General features: G+C 40.6%; 1 protein-coding gene across 7 annotated transcripts in view; it reads left to right on the plus strand.

Annotated features, from left to right (window-relative positions):
* Nucleotides 1-23,122, plus strand: part of sox5 (SRY-box transcription factor 5) — a 258,081-nt gene that overhangs the window by 113,621 nt on the left and 121,338 nt on the right. For 5 of the 7 annotated variants that reach the window (XM_061914079.1, XM_061914080.1, XM_061914082.1 and 2 more), the window contains one exon: nt 10,316-10,402. The exons of the other annotated variants lie outside the window; for them this stretch is intronic. In XM_061914079.1, the coding sequence (XP_061770063.1) occupies nt 10,316-10,402 (87 nt within the window). The remainder of the gene's footprint in view (nt 1-10,315; nt 10,403-23,122) is intronic. 7 annotated transcript variants of the gene reach the window in all.

A 23,122-nucleotide genomic window follows, 5' to 3' on the forward strand; every position in this document is an offset into this window, starting at 1 on the left:
TTGGTTTGTTTTCCCGAGGTGCAAAGCGAATGGAGTGGAAACGGCGTGAAGGTAAAGACATCTTTATTTTAACACTAAAACTAAAAACAAGAACCAACAAAAAGCGCGCACAATGGCGGTACAAAAAACTGGGCTATGAAACAGAAGACTAGCACAAAGGCTATAAACTACAAACATGAAACAAAAACACTTGCGCGGTGGCATGAATAACAAAAACTTCCGTGGACAAAATGGACAGCATTGCGAGGCATGAAGCAGATAATCGAGGGCGTGAATGAGGTGAACTAATGAGTAGCTATGGTAACAGAACAAACCAGGAAGTGAAAAGACAGAACTAAAATGTCCAAAAAACTAAACATAACCTGACCAAAACCAAAACATAAACTTACAGGCATGACAGTAAACAAATGTGTGTATATATATATATATATATATATATATATATATATATATATACATATATATATATATATATATATATATATATATATATACATATACATATATATATATATATATATATACATATATATATATATATATATATATATATATATATATATATATATATATATATATATATATATATATATATATGGGCCTCACGGTGGCAGAGGGGTTAGTGCGTCTGCCTCACAATACGAAGGTCCTGTAGTCCTGGGTTCAAATCCTGGCTCGGGATCTTTCTGTGTGGAGTTTGCATGTTATCCCCGTGAATGCGTGGGTTCCCTCCGGGTACTCCGGCTTCCTCCCACTTCCAAAGACATGCACCTGGGGATAGGTTGATTGGCGACACTAAATTGGCCGTAGTGTGTGAATGTGAGTGTGAATGTTGTCTGTCTATCTGTGTTGGCCCTGCGATGAGGTGGCGACTTGTCCAGGGTGTACCCCGCCTTCCGCCCGATTGTAGCTGAGATAGGCGCCAGCCCCCCCCCGCGACCCTGAAAGGGAACAAGCGGTAGGAAATGGATGGATGGATGGATATATATATATATATATATATACCGTATTTCCTTGAATTGCCGCAGAGCATATAGTATGCGCTTGCCTTGAATTACTGCCGCAAAATAATTGGCGCATGCTTAGTATTACCGCCGGGTCAAACCCGTGACATCACTAGTGACACTTCCCCCTGTCATCATTTTAAAAATGGAGGAGGCTGATTTCAATACCGGTAATTTGAAATTGCATAAAGGGAATAAGATCAAGAGCTATTCAGTAGGATTTAAGGTCCAAGCTTACATCACACTCAAATTTTTACTGCATGCCTTTGGTAAGTGCCAGAGTGAAAAGCGGTTTTAACATAATTAGCGCATGCTTACTCTTACCGCATGCCTTTGGTAAGCGCAGGAGTGAGAAGAGGTTCTGGATTAATTAGCGCCCTGGCGGCAATTCAAGGAAATACGGTATATATCCATATATATATATATATAGTTTTTTTTAAGTGCATTAAATGCTTGCAATAAATTCACTTAAATAACAACAAACAAGTAAATAAAAGAACATGTATTTTTTTAAATGGCTGATAAGGTGTTGCTGTTCCTATGACGGGTGGGTGACGGGTGGGTGAGGGGTACAGTAGCGTGTGCAGAGTGGGCATCTTGCAGAAAGAGAGAGCCTGTGGGCCGCTATGAATAGTTAAAGTGGTGGCGGCCCGTCACTGTGTCACTGGGGACAATGGCTGCCTGGCTGCATGGCCTCTTAATAAATAAAAACACTAACTAGAGATGGAGACGGGAGAGGAAGAGAGCTATGGCCATTTGTTGTTCCCGCTCACTTGTCAGAGCTCTTTGCCTTAAAAGCCTCTGCCATTGTTGGGAGGGAGAGAGAGAGAGAGAGAGAGGATGGGCGAGCACAGGGGCCTAATAGCACCTGTTGGGGTGACAGCTGTCGGCGGAGGGGAGGGGGGGGGAGCCCACTGCCTCCACCTTCCATCCTTCTTTCACACCACAGCGCCTCCACCTCTGCGGCCCAAGAATGGCACGGAGCTGAGGAAGTGTGTGTGTGTGTGTGTGTGTGTGTGTGTGTGTATGTGTGTGTGTGTGTGTGTGTGCTGAGTCAGAAGGAAGGAGCTGCATCAGGTCTTCAGAGAGAAGCACAGGACATAATGGAGGACACGCTCCAGTGCGCCTCAGCACACACCGCTTCATCTTTCTCAACACCACCTCCTCCACCTTTGACTGCTGCCATCTTTCTAAACTCCACTATCTCCACCTTTGACTGTTGTCATCTTTCTAAACTCCACCACCTCCTCCTTTGACTGCTGCAATGTTTCTAAACTCCGCCACCTCCACCTTTGACTGCTGTCATCTTTCTAAACACCACCTCCACCTTTGACGGCTGCCATCTTTATAAACTCCACCGTTAACTGCTGTCATCTTTCTCAACTCCACCATCTCCCCCTTTGACTGCTGCCATCTTTCTAAACGGCACCACCTCCACCTTTGACAGCTGCCATCTTTATAAACTCCACCGTTAACTGCTGCCATCTTTCTAAACTCCACCACCTCCACCTTTGACTGCTGCCAGCTTTCTAAACTCCACCTCCTCCACCTTTGACTGCTGCCATCTTTCTGAACCGCACCACCACCTCCACCTTGGACGGCTGCCATCTTTATAAACTCCACCGTTAACTGCTGTCATCTTTCTAAACTCCACCACCTCCACCTTTGACGGCTGCCATCTTTATAAACTCCACCGTTAACTGCTGCCATCTTTCTCAACTCCACCACCTCCACCTTTGACGGCTGCCATCTTTATAAACTCCACCGTTAACTGCTGCCATCTTTCTCAACTCCACCACCTCCACCTTTGACTGCTGTCATCTTTCAAAACTCCACCACCTCCACCTTTGACTGCTGCCATCTTTCTAAACGGCACCACCTCCACCTTTGACAGCTGCCATCTTTATAAACTCCACCGTTAACTGCTGCCATGTTTCTAAACTCCACCACCTCCACCTTTGACTGCTGCCATCTTTATAAACTCCACCTCCTCCACCTTTGACTGCTGCCATCTTTCTGAACCACACCACCACCTCCACCTTGGACGGCTGCCATCTTTATAAACTCCACCGTTAACTGCTGTCCTCTTTCTAAACTCCACCACCTCCACCTTTGACTGTTCCCATGTTTCTAAACTCCACCTCCTCCACCTTTGACTGCTGCCATCTTTCTGAACCGCACCACCACCTCCACCTTGGACGGCTGCCATCTTTCTAAACTCCACCACCACCACCACCACCACCTTTGACTGCTGTCATCTTTCTAAACTCCACCAACTCCTCCTTTGACTGCTGCAATGTTTCTAAACTCCACCACCTCCACCAATGACTGCTGCAATGTTTCTAAACTCCATCACCTCCACCATTGACTGCTGTCATCTTTCTAAACTCCACCACCTCCACCTTTGACTGTTGCCATGTTTCTAAACTCCACCTCCTCCACCTTTGACTGCTGCCATCTTTCTAAACTCCACCACCACCTTTGACTGCTGTCATCTTTCTAAACTCCACCAACTCCTCCTTTGACTGTTGCAATGTTTCTAAACTCCATCACCTCCACCATTGACTGCTGTCATCTTTCTAAACTCCACCACCTCCACCTTTAACTGCTGCCATCTTTATAAACTCCACCTCCTCCACCTTTGACTGCTGCCATCTTTCTGAACCGCACCACCACCTCCACCTTGAGCGGCTGCCATCTTATAAACTCCACCGTTAACTTCTGTCATCTTTCTAAACTCCACCACCTCCACCTTTGACTGCTGCCATCTTTCTAAACTCCACCACCTCCACCTTTGACTGCTGCCATCTTTCTAAACTCCACCACCTCCACCTTTGACTGCTGCCATCCTTCTAAACTCCACCACCAACACCACCACCACCTTTGACTGCTGTCATCTTTCTAAACTCCACCAACTCCACCATTGACTGCTGCAATTTTTCTAAACTCCACCACCTCCACCATTGACTGCTGTCATCTTTCTAAACTCCACCACCTCCACCTTTGACTGCTGCCATCTTTATAAACTCCACCTCCTCCACCTTTGACTGCTGCCATCTTTCTGAACCGCACCACCACCTCCACCTTGAGCGGCTGCCATCTTTATAAACTCCACCGTTAACTTCTGTCATCTTTCTAAACTCCACCACCTCCACCTTTGACTGCTGCCATCTTTTTTAACTCCACCACCTCCACCTTTGACTGCTGCCATCTTTCTAAACTCCACCTTCTCCACCTTTGACTGCTGCCATCTTTCTAAACTCCACCACCACCACCACCACCTTTGACTGCTGTCATCTTTCTAAAGTCCACCAACTCCACCATTGACTGCTGCAATTTTTCTAAACTCCACCACCTCCACCATTGACTGCTGTCATCTTTCTAAACTCCACCACCTCCACCTTTGACTGCTGCCATCTTTATAAACTCCACCTCCTCCACCTTTGACTACTGCCATCTTTCTGAACCGCACCAACACCTCCACCTTGAGCGGCTGCCATCTTAATAAATCCACCGTTAACTTCTGTCATCTTTCTAAACTCCACCACCTCCACCTTTGACTGCTGCCATCTTTCTAAACTCCACCACCTCCACCTTTGACTGCTGTCATATTTCTAAACTCCACCGCCTCCACCTTTGACTGTTGCCTTCTTTCTAAACTCCACCACCTCCAGCGTTGGCTGCCGCCATCTTTCTAAACTCCACCACCTCCACCTTTGACTGATGCCATCTTTCTAAACTCCACCACCTCCACCATTGACTGCTGCCATCTTTCTAAACTCCACCACCTCCACCTTTGACTGCTGCCATCTTTCTAAACTCGACCACCTCCACCATTGACTGCTGCAATCTTTCTAAACTCCATCACCTCCACTTTTGACTGTTGTCAGCTTTCTCAACTCCACCTCCTCCACCTTTGACTGCTGCCATCTTTCTAAACTCCACCACCTCCACCTTTGACTGCTGCCATTTTTCTAAACTCCACCACCTCCACCTTTGACTGCTGCCATCTTTCTAAACTCCACCACCTCCACCTTTGACTGCTGCCATCTTTCTAAACTCCACCTCCACCACCTTTGACTGCTGCCATCTTTCTAAACTCCACCACCTCCACCTTTGGCTGCTGCCATCTTTCTAAACTCCACCACCTCCACCTTTCACTGCTGCCATCTTTCTAAAAGGCACCACCTCCACCTTTGAAGGCTGCCATCTTTAAAAACTCCACCGTTAACCGCTGCCATATTTCTCAACTCCACCACCTCCACCTTTGAATGCTGTCATCTTTCAAAACTCCACCACCTCCACCTTTGACTGCTGCCATCTTTCTAAACGGCACCACCTCCACCTTTGACAGCTGCCATCTTTATAAACTCCACCGTTAACCGCTGCCATCTTTATAAACTCCACCACCTCCACCTTTGACTGCTGTCATCTTTATAAACTCCACCTCCTCCACCTTTGACTGCTGCCATCTTTCTGAACCGCACCACCACCTCCACCTTTGACTGCTGCCATCTTTCTAAACTCCACCAGCTCCACTTTAGACTGTTGCCATGTTTCTAAACTCCACCACCTCCACCTTTGACTGCTGCCATCTTTCTAAACTCCACCACCACCACCACCTTTGACTGCTGTCATCTTTCTAAACTCCACCAACTCCTCCTTTGACTGCTGCAATGTTTCTAAACTCCACCACCTCCACCATTGACTGCTGCAATCTTTCTAAACTCCACCACCTCCACCATTGACTGCTGCAATCTTTTTAAACTCCACCACCTCCACCATTGACTGCTGTCATCTTTCTAAACTCCATCACCTCCACCTTTGACTGTTGTCAGCTTTCTCAACTCCACCTCCTCCACCTTTGACTGCTGCCATCTTTCTAAACACCACCACCTCCACCTTTGACTGCTGCCATCTTTCTAAACTCCACCACCTCCACCTTTGACTGCTGCCATCTTTCTAAACTCCACCACCTCCACCTTTGACTGCTGCCATCTTTCTAAACTCCACCTCCACCACCTTTGACTGCTGCCATCTTTCTAAACTCCACCACCTCCACCTTTGACTGCTGCCATCTTTCTAAACTCCACTACCTCCACCTTTGACTGCCGCCATCCTTCTAAACTCCACCACCTCCACCTTTGACTGCTGCCATCTTTCTAAACTCCACCTCCACCACCTTTGACTGCTGCCATCTTTCTAAACTCCACCACCTCCACTTTTGACTGCTGTCATCTTTCTAAACTCCACCACCTCCACCACCTTTGACTGCTGTCGTGGGCCCTCCTGACAGTTTTGGCCTTATGTTAGGTTCTACTTCCTGTCCTGTTCTCTTATTTTCATGATCAGCTTCCTGTTTTTGCCATGCATAGTGATATTTTGACTGCTGGTCTAACTCCCTTACCTGTCTCTGTTTGCCAATGATGACACACACTTGTCCCTAATTGCTAATTAAGATACACACCTGACCCTGATTGCCAATTAATGAGGCACACCTGTCCTTGATTGCCAATGAAGAGACACACCTGTCCATGATTGCCAATTAATGAACCACACCTGTCCTGGATTGCCAATGAAAAGACACACACCTGTCTCTGATTGCCAATTAATGAGCCACACCTGTCCTTGATTGCCAATGAAGAGACACACCTGTCCCTGATTGCCAATTAATGAGCCACACCTGTCATTGATTGCCAATGAAGAGACACACCTGTCCCTGATTGCCAATAAAGAGACACACCTGTCCATGATTGCCAATTAATGAGCCACATATGTCCTTGATTGCCAATGAAGAGACACAGCTGTCCCTGATTGCCAATTAATGAGCCACACCTGTCCTTGATTGCCAATGAAGAGACACACCTGACCATGATTGCCAATTAATGAGCCACACATGTCCCTGATTGCCGATGAAGATACACACCTGTCCCTGATTGCCAATTAAGGAGCCACACCTTTCCTTAATTGCCAATAAAGAGACACACGTGTCCATGATTGCCAATTAATGAGCCACACCTGTCATTTATTGCCAATGAAGAGACACACCTGTCTCTGATTGCCAATTAATGAGCCACACCTGTCCTTGATTGCCAATGAAGAGACAGACCTGTCCATGATTGCCAATTAATTAGCCACACCTGTCCCTGCTTGCCAATGAAGCTAGACACCTGTCCCTGATTTCCAATTAATGAGCCACACATGTCCCTGATTGCCACTGACGATACACACCTGTCCCTGATTGCCAATCAATGAACCACACCTTTCACTAATTGCCAATGAAGGGACACACCCATCCCTGATTTCCAATGAAGACACACACCTGTCCCTGATTGTCAATGAAGGGACACATACGTCTCTGGTTGTCAATGAAGAGACACACCTGTCCGTGAAGTGCCACTAAGAAGACATATATGTCCCTGATTGCCAATGAAGAGACAGACCTGTCCATGATTGCCAATTAATTAGCCACACCTGTCCCTGCTTGCCAATGAAGCTAGACACCTGTCCCTGATTTCCAATTAATGAGCCACACCTGTCCTTGATTGCCAATGAAGAGACAGACCTGTCCATGATTGCCAATTAATTAGCCACACCTGTCCCTGCTTGCCAATGAGGCTAGACACCTGTCCCTGATTTCCAATTAATGAGCCACACATGTCCCTGATTGCCACTGACGATACACACCTGTCCCTGATTGCCAATCAATGAACCACACCTTTCACTAATTGCCAATGAAGGGACACACCCGTCCCTGATTTCCAATGAAGACACACACCTGTCCCTGATTGCCAATGAAGAGACACATACGTCTCTGGTTGTCAATGAAGAGACACACCTGTCCGTGAAGTGCCACTAAGAAGACATATATGTCCCTGATTGCCAATGAAGAGACACACCTGTATTTGATTGCCAATGAAGAGATACACCTGTCTTTGATTGCCAATGAAGAGACACACCTGTCCCTGGTCGCCAATGATGGGTAGAAAAAGGGTTTCCAGTGCATTGTGGGTACTCGCCGGCCCTCCAATGCTTATGAGGCCAAGGTGTGGCGTATGACATGTCTCTTCTTCAGCCCAGCCAGATGAGGATGTTTGTCTCCTAAATCTCTGGTGTCATCCTCGTTATGAGGTCGGGAGGCAAAATAATCCGAGCACAAACAAACTTTTCTTACATCTGTGTGGTACATATGTGTGTGTGCGTGTGTCTTTGTGCGTGTGTGTGTGTGTATGTGTGTGTTTTGTGCATTTTGTGCATTCACGTGTTTGCCTAGGATGATCTGAGGTTCATCTCCGTGTCATTTTCATTTCATTTTTTTACTTTTCATCCCGACTGCAGATGGCTCCTGGTAAATAACATATCTTATCAACTACATATATGTTTATATATCTTACATATGTACATATATAATATAGTTTTCATATATAAATATATATATATATAATATATATATATATATATATATATATATATATATATATATATATATATATATATATATATATGTATATATGTATAAATATATATGTATATATGTATAAATATATATATATATATCCATCCATCTCATCCATTTCCTACCGCGTGTTCCCGTTGGGGTCGCGGGGGGCGCTGGTGCCTATCTTAGCTACAATCGGGCGGAAGGCGGGGTACATCCTGGACAAGTCGCCACCTCATTGAATGGAATAGAATAGAATAGAACAGAATAGAATAGAATAGAATAGAGCGTGGCGCAGTGGGAGAGTGGCCGTGCGCAACCCAAGGGTCCCTGGTTCAAATCCCACCTAGTACCAACCTCGTCACGTCCGTTGTGTCCTGAGCAAGACACTTCACCCTTGCTCCTGATGGGTGCTGGTTAGCGCCTTGCATGGCAGCTCCCTCCATCAGTGTGTGAATGTGTGTGTGAATGGGTAAATGTGGAAGTAGTGTCAAAGCGCTTTGAGTACCTTGAAGGTAGAAAAGCGCTATACAAGTACAACCCATTTATCATTTATTTTATTGTTATTATTGCAATAAACAGGTTAAAAGAACAACGAAATTGGAGCAGCTCCTCCTAAGGTGCATATACAATATGGTAGTATAAATAGTAAAAAAAAAGATAAAGATGAGAGATGTATCTATGTATATGTATATATATCCACACAGATGCATATATGCATGCATATGATTATATATACACACATACATATAACATTATTGCACATTGTAGTCCAAAAAAATTTAAACATTACACATGAGGACATGATGGACATATTTTGCTCACTCAGTGCCTGTGTAATGCTAATGGCATTAATTTAATTAATCTAATTGCAGTTTCTAAAAGATCCATAAACCTATGCTTAATAGAGAAACTGTTTATTATATACCACCCAGACCTGTCATCCCTCAACAAGCGCGGAGAAATTGTATCAACATGCCGTCACAGACGGAGACACCTCCTAGGTAACACATGAGCCAATCACCACGTCCCTACGCCTGCCTGTACCCACCCACTCTGTGTCCTATATAAACCATGGTATGTGAATGCTTCCAATAAAATCTCCTGATGATTGAGGGAACCCCTCATGAAACAGTTCTGTAGAGATGAAGTAGTCTATATATATATATATATATATATATATATATATATATATATATATATATATATATATATTGGTGTATCTGTACTCAATATTGAGGTAGAGCGGAAAAAACGTTAGGTATATATATATATATATATGTATATATATATATATATATATATAATATATATATATATATATATATATATATATATATATATATGTGTGTTGGTTTTGAAGTAATGGGTATTGTGTGCAGGTGGGCCTAATGTGAGCATGTTTAGCATGTTCCAATGTGTGTGTGGAGGCGTCGATGTGAGGAGTGTGTGTAGCAAACAAAGCGGCGACTGATAATGTGTCCATTGTGGCGGATGCATTAAGGCCCTCTTTGTCTCAGCACCCACAGGGCTAATGATTCTCTAGCAGCAGGTGAGAGGCAAAAAAGCCTCTCGCACTTCCTCTCTCTCTCTCTCTGTCTCTCTCCGCTCTACTTGTCTCTCGCTTTTGTCTTGCGCCGACTCCCGAGCCGCCCCTCGCTTTTTGGTCGTACTTTTTCAGCTCGCCTCTGGTTGGACGCTGGCCGTCCCCTCGCTACCTTGGCTTCTCTCTCCCGCTGATGCGGCCATTAGGCTGAGCCAGCGCCGCCTTTATTACAGCAAAATGGACTTTAAAGGTGCTTTATTGTGATATATCGGCCCAGCGACTGAACCTTTCTCTCTCTCTTCTGGTGTCCTTGGTCGCCCTGAACAGAAGCGCCCAGCATTGAGCGGCTGCTGTCAAAGGACTGGAAGGACAAACTTTTGGCCATGGGCTCAGGGCACATTGGCGACATTAAAGGTACGTCATTATGTCAATATAACGACAATGAACATCTCCAAAAGAGTCAGACTTACTGCCGGGTCACATGACTCATGAGGACCCTGAGAGCGGTCCACAGTGAATAGACTTTTTCCACTTCTCTCTTTCACACGCAAACATTTCACTAAAGTTCTCTCAAATCAAAATGTAGCCAACCAAACCTTCCTTTTTCTCTCCTCCATTATCCAACAATAGCAGCGTTTGTCTGATTCAAAACATTCACCATTGTTTTTACCTTTTTTTTTTTAAATTCACATAAATCAACACACTCAGGGTTTTCCATACTTGCCAACCCTCCCGGATTTTCCCGGGAGACTCCCGAAATTCAGCGCCTCTCCCGAAAACCTCCCGGGACAGATTCTCTCCCGAAAATGTCCCAAAATTCAGGCGAAACTGGAGGCCACGCCCCCTCCAGCTCCATGCTGGACGTGTCAGCAGCCTGTTTTCACGTCCGCTTTCCCACAATATAAACTCTAGAATGATCGAGAGCGAGTTCTTGGTTTCTTATGTGGGTTTATTGTCAGGCAGTCACATTAACGTCCTCCCAGCGCGGCAACAACACACAACAACAGCAGTCACGTTCGTCTGCCGTAAACAGCAATGTTGTGACACTCTTAAACAGGACAATACTGCCATCTATTGTGCATGCATATGTGACAATAACATCTACGGCTTTTAGAGCAGTGGTTCTCAACTTTTTTTCAGAGATGTACCCCCTGTGAACATTTTTTTAATTCAAGTACCCCCTAATCAGAGCAAAGCATTTTTGGTTGGAAAAAAAAGAGAAAGATAAAGAAGTAAAATACAGCACTATGTCGTCAGTTTCGGATTTATTAAATTGTATAACAGTGCAAGATATTGCTCATCGGCATAGCTCGATTGGTAGAGTGGCCATGCCAGCAACTCGAGGGTTGCAGGTTCGATTCCCGCTTCCGCCATCCTAGTCACTGCCGTTGTGTCCTTGGGCAAGACTCTTTACCCACCTGCTCCCAGTGCCACCCACACTGGTTGAAATGTAACTTAGATATTGGGTTTCACTATGTAAAGCGCTTTGAGTCACTCGAGAAAAGCGCTATATAAATGTAATTCACTTCACTTCACTCATATGTAGTGGTCTTTCTTGAACTATTTGAAAAAAAAAGATATAAAAAAATAACTAAAATCTTGTTGAAAAATAAACAAGTGATTCAATTACAAATAAAGATTTCTACACCTACTGCGATGAGGTGGCGACTTGTCCAGGGTGTGCCTTGCCTTCCGCCCGATTGTAGCTGAGATAGGCACCAGCGCCCCCCGTGATCCCAAAGGGAATAAGCGGTAGAAAATGGATGGATGGATGGATTTCTACACATACTGCTATGAATTGGCGACTTGTCCAGGGTGTGCCTTGCCTTCCGCCCGATTGTAGCTGAGATAGGCACCAGCGCCCCCCGTGACCCCAAAGGGAATAAGCGGTAGAAAATGGACGGATGGATGGATTTCTAAACATACTGCGATGAGGCAGCGACTTGTCCAGGGTGCACTACGCCTTCCGCCCGATTGTAGCTGAGATAGGCACCGGCGCCCCCCGTGACCCCAAAGGGAATAAGCGGTAGAAAATGGATGGATGGATAGCTGTAAATATACTCCTCCCCTCTTAACCACACCCCCATCCATGCCCCGCCCCCAACCACGCCCCCCATTCCCCACCTCCCGAAATTGGAGGTCTCAAGGTTGGCAAGTATGGGTTTATCTCACTCAACTATTTATTTACAAGAGCTTGTCAGCTCACAACGATCAAATGTTCATTTTGGCCCAAAGTTTTTAAACACCTTCCTGTGCCCTTAGAAAGAATCTGCCTACGACCATATTGGGACAGGAAGTATTTACCTATATAAGACATGCACCACCTTCTCGTCCCTATTTAAAGGTATGGACATAAACGTACCAATAGACACCCTTGGAGGACATGAAACTCGCCGCCATACCCATATTAGGACATACGTCTTCCTGTGCCCATATAAGGATAGTGAACGCCCTTCTTGTGCCTATATTGGGTGTAGAAACATGACATGAAAGCCTCGCTTGTAATGAATTAAGGGACATGAAACACACCCCTGTGCCCATATAAGGACATGTGCATGCTTCCTGTGCCCATATTAGGTCAATAAACACTACCTTCACCCATTTTACCTATACAACAACTGTTGCTCAAACATGTATATAAAACCCCCTCTTGTGCCCATACAAGTACATACATCCTCTTCCTGTAACCATATTAGGTTATGCTTTCTCATGTCTTATATTGAAACCAAACATCGCCCTGTACCATATTAAGGACATCAAACACACCATGTGGATTCCTACATCCTTATATGGGCGTGGATATATAATTTATATATCATTGTATTGTACGTGCATGATATAACATTGATTTATATTTATATGGGTATGAATATAGATTCTATATATTTATATTGGCATGAACATATAATTGTTGTATCCTTATATGTGCAAGATTGAATATATATATATATATATATATATATATATATATATATATATATATATATATATATATATTTATATATATCCACAAACCCTGTCTGCTCATCCAACACTTATTTGGAACATTCCACAGGTGTGCAGGCTAATTGGGAACAGGTGGGTACCATGATTGGGTATAAAAACAGCTTCCCAAAAAATTGGCCAGTCTTTCACAAGAAAGGATGGGGCGAGGTACACCCCTTTGTCCACAACTGCGTGAGCAAATAGTCAAACAGTTTTTGACTATTGACATCAAAAGGTTCAGAAAATCTGGAGAAATCACTCCACGTAAGCTGCATGGCCGAAAACCAACATTGAATGACCGTGACCTTCGATCCCTCAGACGGCATTGTATCAAAATCCGACATCAATCTCTAAAGGGTATCACCACATGGGCTCAGGAACACTTCAGAAAACCACTGTCACTAAATACAGTTTGTTGTGACATCTGTAAGTGCAAATTAAAGCTCCACTATGCAAAGCCAAAGCCATTTATCAACAACATCCAGAAACGCCGCCGGCTTCTCTGGGCCTGAGATAATCTAAAATGGACTGATGCAAAGTGGAAAAGAGTTCTGTTGTCTGACGCGTCCACATTTCACATTTTTGGGGGGAATTTTTGGACATTGTGTCATCCGCACCAAATGGGAAGCGTACCATCCAGACTGTTATCGACGCAAAGTTCAAAAGCAAGCATCCGTGATGGTATGGGGGTGCATTAGTGCCCAAGGCATGGGTAACTTACACATCTGTGAAGGCACCATTAATGCTGAAAGGTACATACAGGTTTCGGAACAACATATGCTGCCATCTAAGCGTCGTCTTTTTCATGGACGCCCCTGCTTATTTCATCTTGACAATGCCAGACCACATTCAGCACGTGTTACAACAGCGTGGCTTCGTAAAAAAAAAACGAGTGTGGGTACTTTCCTGGCCCGACTGCACTCCATGGAAAATGTGTGGCGCATTATGAAGCGTAAAATACGACAGGGGAGACCCCGGACTGTTGAACGACTGAAGCTCTACATAAAAAAAGAATGGGAAAGAATTCCCCTTTCAAAGCTTCAAAAATTACTTTCCTCGGTTCCCAAACGTTTATTGAGTGTTGTTAAAAGAAAAGGTGATGTAACACAGTGGTGAACATGCCCTTTCCCAACTACTTTGGCGCGTGTTGCAGCCATGAAATATCTAAGTTAATTATTATTTGCAGAAAAAAAACTAAGTTTATGAGTTTGAACACCAAATATCTTGTCTTTGTAGTGCATTTAATTGAATATGGGTTGAAAACCGAACTCATATGGAAACGGGGTTTGTACTTTATATCTTTACATGGGCAGGGTATATCCGTTTTATATCCTTATATGGGCATACATACTGTATCTTATTTATATGTCCTTATATGGGCGTGAATGTAGAACTTTTATATCTTTATATAGGCATGAATATAGAAAATAAATATATTTATGATATACCTTACCTTAAAAGTTACAAATCTCCATTTGGGCATGAATATAGAATGTTTATATCCTTATATGGGCATGAGTATAGACTTGATTTAGCCTTATATGGGCATTAAAATGGAATCGCAATACCTTTATATGGGCACAGGATGTGGACGCTACAAGTATGATAATGACTGTATGCTGAAACAGCCCATACAAGGTAACCTAGACCATGGTCAGGTAAGTACACAGCCACAAGAATGTGAGACCACATGTTTGCAAAGCAATAGTCAATAATATTATTATTTGAAGCCAGTAGGCCAGCAGAGAAAAAGCCAGAAGAAGCGCAAAATTGTGCGGCAGTGGCGCTCCATCGGGAAACTAGAGCCGTGATCTAAGTGCGCCGTGAGTATTTGCAAGAGAAGGCTTGATTGATCAAACCTCGGCACCCTACTGGGCTGACATTTCCATGCGGGGACGTCCTGGGGGGATGGGCATATGATTGCACGTGTCTCTGGCAGTCTGGATCCTCTTTTACCAATAAGCAAATACCCCGTGAAGTGGCATGTGATGTTTGGTGGAGGAATTGTTTGCGGCTTTACTAATAATATTAGATTATCAGACCGGGTCGATGGCAAAATCAAGTTAGACACTTTAATCTACTTATTTGCACTGACTGTTTCATTCATGGAACGCATTTTCCAGACCAGAGAGCCCACCTGTATATAAGCCAAACCACCAATTTTTTTTTGGAGGGGGGATATGTTTCCATATATAAGCCGCACCGGACTATAAGTGGCAGGTATATACTTGTTGTTATTGACACATAAATATTCTATAAATCAGGGGTCTCAAACTCAGTTTGCCCGGGGATGAGGAAATTTAGTGGATGAGGAAATTTAGAGTGAAGGACTAGAGAGAAAAAAAGGCGATTGCAGTGGAAGCGATTCAGATGTTTTTAGACACCTACATCCATCCATTTTCTACCGCTTATTCCCTTTTGGGGTCGCGGGGGGTGCTGGTGCCTATCTCAACCAGGATTCAGAGTCTGGTTGAGGACGGGCCGCGAGAAAAGATTTCTTAAGAAAAAAAAAAAAATTTAAATGTCTTTATTTTTATTTTCAACACAAAATAAAATCTAAACGAACAAAATGAGGATTAAGAAATGTGAGGCAATGCAAATTAAATAATAACAAAAAAAATATATCAAAAGATATCAGGGAATGATATTACTGACGGACAGGAGTCGCGGTCTGTCCGCAGCCAGGCACGTAAGAAAACCCTCGTCTCCATGGCAACGTCTCTGTCGCTTTCACTCATTTGCCGCTTTTCCACTAATGCAGGGGTAGGCGACCCAGAACGTTGAAAGAGCCATATTTGACCCAAAATAACACAACGCTGTCAAGGGCCAATTCATATAAAACTTGCGGGCCGCACTAAATAAATAAATAAATAAATGGGTTGTACTTGTATAGCGCTTTTCTACCTTCAAGGTACTCAAAGCGCTTTGACACTACTTCCACATTTACCCATTCACACACACATTCACACACTGATGGAGGGAGCTGCCATGCAAGGCGCTAACCAGCAACCATCAGGAGCAATAGTGAAGTGTCTTGCCCAGGACACAACGGACGTTGCGAGGTTTGTACTAGGTGGGGATTGAACCAGAGACCCTCGGGTTGCGCACGGCCACTCTCCCACTGCGCCACGCCGTCCCTAACATTATACTTTCTGCGTGTCTGAGACCCCTGCTGTAAATTTTTATTTACACACCTTCATTGGTGTCTATAACAGGGCAGTAAAACGGCCGATCAAACAAAACAGAAGTCATGGTCATGGACCCGCTATCTGCACAAGCTAGCTTTCCAATCAGCGAAACAGATTAAAAAAACTCCATGTTGACGTTTTGGTGAATTTACTGAGGAATTTGTGAAAGTAAAGCAACACAAAAATAATTTTGATGTACCGTATTTCCCTGAATTGCCGCCGGGGGCGCGAATTAATTTAAAACCTCTTCTCACTCCGGCATTTACCAAAGGCATGCGGTAAAGGCAAGCATGAGCTAATTATTTTAAAACATTTTCGTCGACCCAGGGCTTACCAAAGGCATGCGGTAAATTTAGGCCTGCGCTTATAAATATGAGTGTGATGTAAGGATACCATCATGAAAAGCACATTTAATAAAAAAAAACAACGCAATTATGGTCTTACCTTTACTTATAAATGAAGTCCATGCGCAGCTCCTTCCGATCAAAAGCATTGATAACTTGTTTATAGAAATCTTCCTTTTTAGTTTACTGAATTGCAATTTTAATGTGTCCTGTTGAAAATGTCGCGGTATGATGACGCGTGCGTTTGACATCTCGGGTTGTAGCGGACATTATTTTCCAGCCCCATCCAAACTATAAGTAGTCTGCTTTAATCGCATAATTCCACAGTATTCTGGAAATCTGTGTTGCTGAATCTTTTGCAATTTGTTCAATTAATAATGGAGACGTCAAAGAAGAAAGATGTAGGTGGGAAGCTTTTAGCATTTAGCCACTCGAACACAGCCGGTGTTTGCTCGTTTAAAATTCCCGAAGGTGAAGCTTTACTATGGATCAGAGCGGTCAAGCGAACATGGATCCCGACCACATGTCAACCGGCAGTTTTCGGTGAGAAAATTGTGATAATAAGTCGGCTCTCATCAGCGGAGCTTCCGTCCTGCTGCAGCTGCGTGACTTCCCTCATAGACACCGGGTCAACACACCCGTGGCCACACCCCTCCGACTTTCAGGTACTATTTAATCTCACTAAAACTCTAGCGACACAGATAAGGGATTTTCCAGAATTATCCTAGTAAATGTGGGGCTTCACGGTGGGAAAGGTGTTCGTGCGTCTGCCTCACAATACGAAGGTCCTGCAGTCCTGGGTTCAAATCCAGGCTCGGGATCTTTCTGTGTGGAGTTTGCATGTTCTCCCCGTGAATGCGTGGGTTCCCTCCGGGTACTCCGGCTTCCTCCCACTTCCAAAGACATGCACCTGGGGATAGGTTGATTGGCAACACTAAATTGGCCCTAGTGTGTGAATGTTGTCTGTCTATCTGTGTTGGCCCTGTGATAAGGTGGCGACTTGTCCAGGGTGTAACCCGCCTTCCGCCCGATTGTAGCTGAGATAGGCACCAGCGCCCCCCGCGACCCCAAAAGGGAATAAGCGGTAGAAAATGGATGGATGGATGTGTCTAAAAACATCTAAATCGCTTCCACTGCAATCGCCTTTTTTTCTCTCTAGTCCTTCACTCTAAATTTCCTCATCCACGAATCTTTCAAATTAATGGGGAAATCGTCGCTTTCTTGGTCCGAATCGCCCATGATTGTAAACAATGTTCAGTAAACAATGTGACGTCACGCGCACATCGTCTGCTACTTCCGGCACAGGCAAGGCTTTTTTATTAGCGACCAAAAGTTGCAAACTTTATCGTGGATGTTCTCTACTAAATCCTTTCAGCAGAAATATGGCAATATCGCGAAATGATCAAGTATGACACATAGAATGGACCTGCTATCCCCGTTTAAATAAGAAAATCTCATTTCAGTAGGCCTTTAAAGCCAAAGCTGCATGTGCTCCGCAATACAAATATGATAAATGTCCGTGGCCTGACTGGAGGCCAGCGAAGGATTGTGGGAGTTGGGTCAGAAAGGGTCAACAACAAAGCAGCTCTAATATCCCACCCGTTCGGGGGTCCCTCCGACGGAAGGCGCGCGGAACCAGATGTGGACTTAGACCGCGTTCATCATTGTCTTTATTGCTCCATTCAGGAAAGCTTTGTCAACAGGTTAAACAAATGGGAAATGAAGAAAGAAAATAAATCCTCTGCGTGCGTGTGTGTGTGTGTGTGTGTGTGTGTGTGTGTGTGTGTGTGTGCGTTGGGGGTGTGTGTGTGAGGGGGGTAGAAGGAAAGTGTGTCTGCTCTGTGTTTACCCTGCAGTCACCCAACCTTCTGCTCACATTTAGCATGGCCTGACCTTTCACCCCTCAGATCCTGACATACCAGCTCCATTACACACACACACAAACACACACACACACACACACACACACACACACACACACGGCCTAAATCATTCAACAGGATGTAGTTAGGGAGACGCACAATCAGTGTGGGTCCTCATGTCTGCTGCTCCCCTCCACATGACTTTATAGTGTGTGTGTGTGTGTGTGTGTGTGTGTGTGTGTGTGTTCTTGTATTTCTGCCCTTCGTGAGACATGAAGAAGGAAAATATCTTCCATCTCTGGTCAACATATGAAATAACAAGTGTGGGTAAAAATTTGAAGTGCTGCCCCCCCCCCTCTGGTCAACATATGAAATGACAAGTGTGTGTAAGAAGTTAAAATGCGCCCCCTTTGGCAGAAGTGTGTTTAAACAAATAAATAATATATGTATATAGAGACATACTGTAATAATTTGAAGTTAATATATGAAGATTAAAAAGCAATTGCAAAAAAAAATAATAAAAGTGCAGTCTTTTTCTCACAGTGTCAACTTTTTTTTTAATAAAAACTGGGAACAATTTATTATATTCTTTCTGTTTCTATGATATTGCCATATTTTCTGGTCAGATCATTACTGTTTTAATGGAAAATTATTACTTTTTTATGCAAAATAAAAAGTAAATAAAATTCAATGTTTTTGTTGTTCTTGTAAAACTGACATTTTTGGAGTAAGATTGGGACCTTTTTCATAATTTTGCAGAGTAGAATTCAGATTTTTATTATAATATTGCCAAATTGTTAAAGTTTTCTTATAAATTTTGACTTTTGTTGGGTAAAATTACCACTCTTGAGATAAAATTGCCCAAATTTTAAACTTTTCTTCTAAAATTGCGATTTTTTTTTCGTAAAGGTATTACTTTTTCATGTGAAATTATTACTTTCTATGCAAAATGGTGACATTTGTCATATAAAATTCTGACATTTATCACAATATTGCCCTTTTTTTTTGTTATTCTTGTAAAATAGTGAGATTTTTGGGGGTAAAATTAGGACATTCGTCATCATTTTGCCAAGCAAAATTCCGATTATTATTATCATATTGCCAACATGTTAAAGTTTCTTATAAAATGGTTAAACTTGTTGAGTAAAATTACGACTATTTTCATAAATTTGCCCACATTTTGAGCTTTTTTTTGTAAAATTGCAACTGTCATCGAGTACAATTACAACTTTTATCATAATTTTGCACAAATGTTCAGTTTTTCTTGTAAAATGTTGACTTGCGTTGAGTAAAATGGAGACTTTTATTATAATACTGCCAACATTCTAAGCTTTTCTTGTGAAATTGTGGCCTTTTTGTTTTTCGCTTTTAAAAGTGCTCCCCCTCTGGCCAACATTTGGAATAACAAGTGTGTGTACGAAATTTAAATGTGACCCCTTTGGCCAAAATGTGTTTGAAAAAAAAAAATGAATATGTACATAGAAACATACTGTAAACACTTGAAATAAATAATGACGATTAAAAATCAAGTACAAACAAAAAACAAAATTAAATAAACTAGCTCAAATAAAAAATGTTCTCACAATGTGTTGACTTTTTTCTTATAAAATTGGGAACAATTTCTCATATTCTTTCTGTTTCTGTAATATTGCAATATTTTATCTTAAAATGATTACTTTTTTACATAATATTTATCACAATATTGACATTTTTTTGTTGTTCTTGTAAAATAATGACATTTTTTGAGTAAAATTATAACTTTTATCATCATTTTAACAAGTAAAATTCCGATTATTATTATAATATTGACAACATTTTAAAATTTTCTTTAAAAATTATGACTTTTGTCATCATTTTACCAAGTAAAAATCCGATTATTATTATAATATTGCCAACATTTTAAAGTTTTCTTACAAAATTGTGACTTTTTATTGCAAAATGGCGACATTTGTTACACAAAATTCTGACTTTTATCACAATATTGCCCATTTTTTAATTGTTCTTGTAAAACAGTGACATTTTTGGAGTAAAATCATGACTCTTGTCTTCAATTTGCCAAACAAATTTGTATTATTATTATAATGTTGCACAATATTTATCACAATATTGACATTTTTTTGTTGTTCTTATAAAGTAATGTTACGTTTTGAGTAAAATGATGACTTTTTTCATCATTTTGCCAAGTAAAACTCAGATTATTATTATAACATTGCCAACATTTTAAAGTTTTCTTACAAAATTGTGACTTTTTACTGCAAAATGGCGACATTTGTCACACAAAATTCTAAATGTTATCACATCATTGACCATTTTTTAATTGTTCTTGTAAAACAGTGACATTTTTGGAGTAAAATGATGACTTTTGACTTCATTTTGCCAACCAAATTAGTTTTATTATTATAATGTTTCACAATATTTATTAGAATATTGACATTTTTTTGTTGTTTTTGTAAAATACTGACATTTTTTGAGTAAAATGATGACTTTTGTCATCATTTTGCCAAGTAAAATTCTGATTATTATTATAATATTTCCAACATATTAAAGTTTTCTTACAAAATTGTGACTTTTAACTGAAATAGGCGACATTTGTCACACAAAATTCTGACTTTTATCACAACATTGCCTGTTTTTTAATTATTCTTGTAAAACAGTGACATTTTTGGAGTAAAATTATGACTTTTGCCTTCATTTAGCCATTAAAATGTTCATTATTATTATAATGTCTCACAATATTTATTACAATATTGACATTTTTTGTTGTCTTTATTAAATACTGACATTTTTTGAGTAAAATTATGATTTTTGTCATCATTTTGCCTTCTAAAATTTTGATTATTATTATAATTTTGCCACCATTTTAAAGTTTTCTTACAAAATTGTGACTTTTTACTGCAAAATGGCGACATTTGTCACATAAAATTCTAAATTGTATCACATTATTGACCATTTTTTAATTGTTCTTGTAAAACAGTGACATTTTTGGAGTAAAATGATGACTTTTGTCTTCGTTTTGCCAAGTAAAATTTGTATTATTATTATAATTTTGCACAATATTTATCACAATATTGAACATTTTTGGTTGTTCTTGTAAAATAATGTTATGTTTTCAGTAAAATGATGACTTTTGTCATCATTTTGCCAAGTAAAATTTCGATTATTATTATAATATTGCCAACATTTTAAAGTTTTCTTACAAAATTGTGACTTATTACTGCAAAATGGCGACATTTGTCACACAAAATTCTGACTTTTACCACAATATTGCCCATTTTTTAATTGTTTTCGTAAAACAGTGACATTTTGGAGTAAAATTCCGATTGTTATTATAATATTGCCAACATTTTAAAGTTTTCTTACAAAATTGTGACTTTTTATTGCAAAACGGCGACATTTGTCACATACAATTCTGACTTTTATCACAAAATGCCCATTTTTTAATTTTTCTTGTAAAACAGTGAAATTTTTTGTGTAAAATTACCCTTTGTCTTCATTTTGCCAAACACATTTTTATTATTATTGAAATGTTGCACAATATTTATCACAATATTGACATTTTTTTGTTGTTTTTGTAAAATACTCAAATTTTTTGAGTAAAATGATGACTTTTGTTATCATTTCGCCAAGTCAAATTCTGATTATTATTATGATATTGCCAACATTTCAAAATGTTCTTACAAAATGATGACTTTTGTCATCATTTTGCCAAGTAAAATTCAAATTATTATTATAATATAGCCAACATTTTAAAGTTTTCTTACAAAATTGTGACTTTTTACTGCAAAATGGCGACATTTGTCACATAAAATTCTGACTTTTATCACAAAATGCCCATTTTTAAATTTTTCTTGTAAAACAGTGACATTTCTGGAGTAAAATGATGACTTTTGTCTTCATTTTGCCAAGTAAAATGTTTATTATTATTATAATGTTGCACAATATTTATCACAATATTGAATTTTTTTTGTTGTTTTTGTAAAATACTGACATTTTTTGAGTAAAATTATGACTTTTATCATCATTTTGACAAGTAAAATTCTGATTATTATTATATTGCCAACATATTAACATTTTCTTCCAAAATTATGACTTTTGTCATCATTTTTCCAAGTAAAATTTTTATTATTGTTATAATATTGCCAACATTTTAAAGTTTTCTTACAAAATTGTGACTTTTTACTGCAAAATTGCGACATTTGTCACACAAAATTCTGACTTTTTTAATTGTTCTTGTAAAACAGTGACATTTTTGGAGTAAAATCATGACTTTTGTCTTCATTTTGCCAAACAATTTTTTATTATTATTATGATGTTGCACAATATTTATCACAGTATTGACATTTTTTTGTTGTTCTTATAAAGTAATGTTACGTTTTGAGTAAAATGATGACTTTTTTCATCATTTTGCCAAGTAAAACTCGATTATTATTATAACATTGCCAACATTTTAAAGTTTTCTTACAAAATTGTGACTTTTTACTGCAAAATGGCGACATTTGTCACACAAAATTCTGACTTTTATCACAACATTGCCTGTTTTTTAATTATTCTTGTAAAACAGTGACATTTTTGGAGTAAAATGATGACTTTTGTCTTCATTTTGCCAATAATTTTTTTACTATTATTTTAATGTTGCACAATATTTATCGCAAAATTGACATTTTTTCGTTGTTTTTGTAAAATACTGACATTATTTGAGTAAAATTATGACTTTTGTCATCATTTTGCCTAGTCAAATTCTGATTATTATTATAA

The sequence above is a fragment of the Nerophis ophidion genome, linkage group LG10 (genome assembly GCF_033978795.1).
Source record: "Nerophis ophidion isolate RoL-2023_Sa linkage group LG10, RoL_Noph_v1.0, whole genome shotgun sequence".
In the NCBI taxonomy this organism is placed as follows: domain Eukaryota; kingdom Metazoa; phylum Chordata; class Actinopteri; order Syngnathiformes; family Syngnathidae; genus Nerophis; species Nerophis ophidion.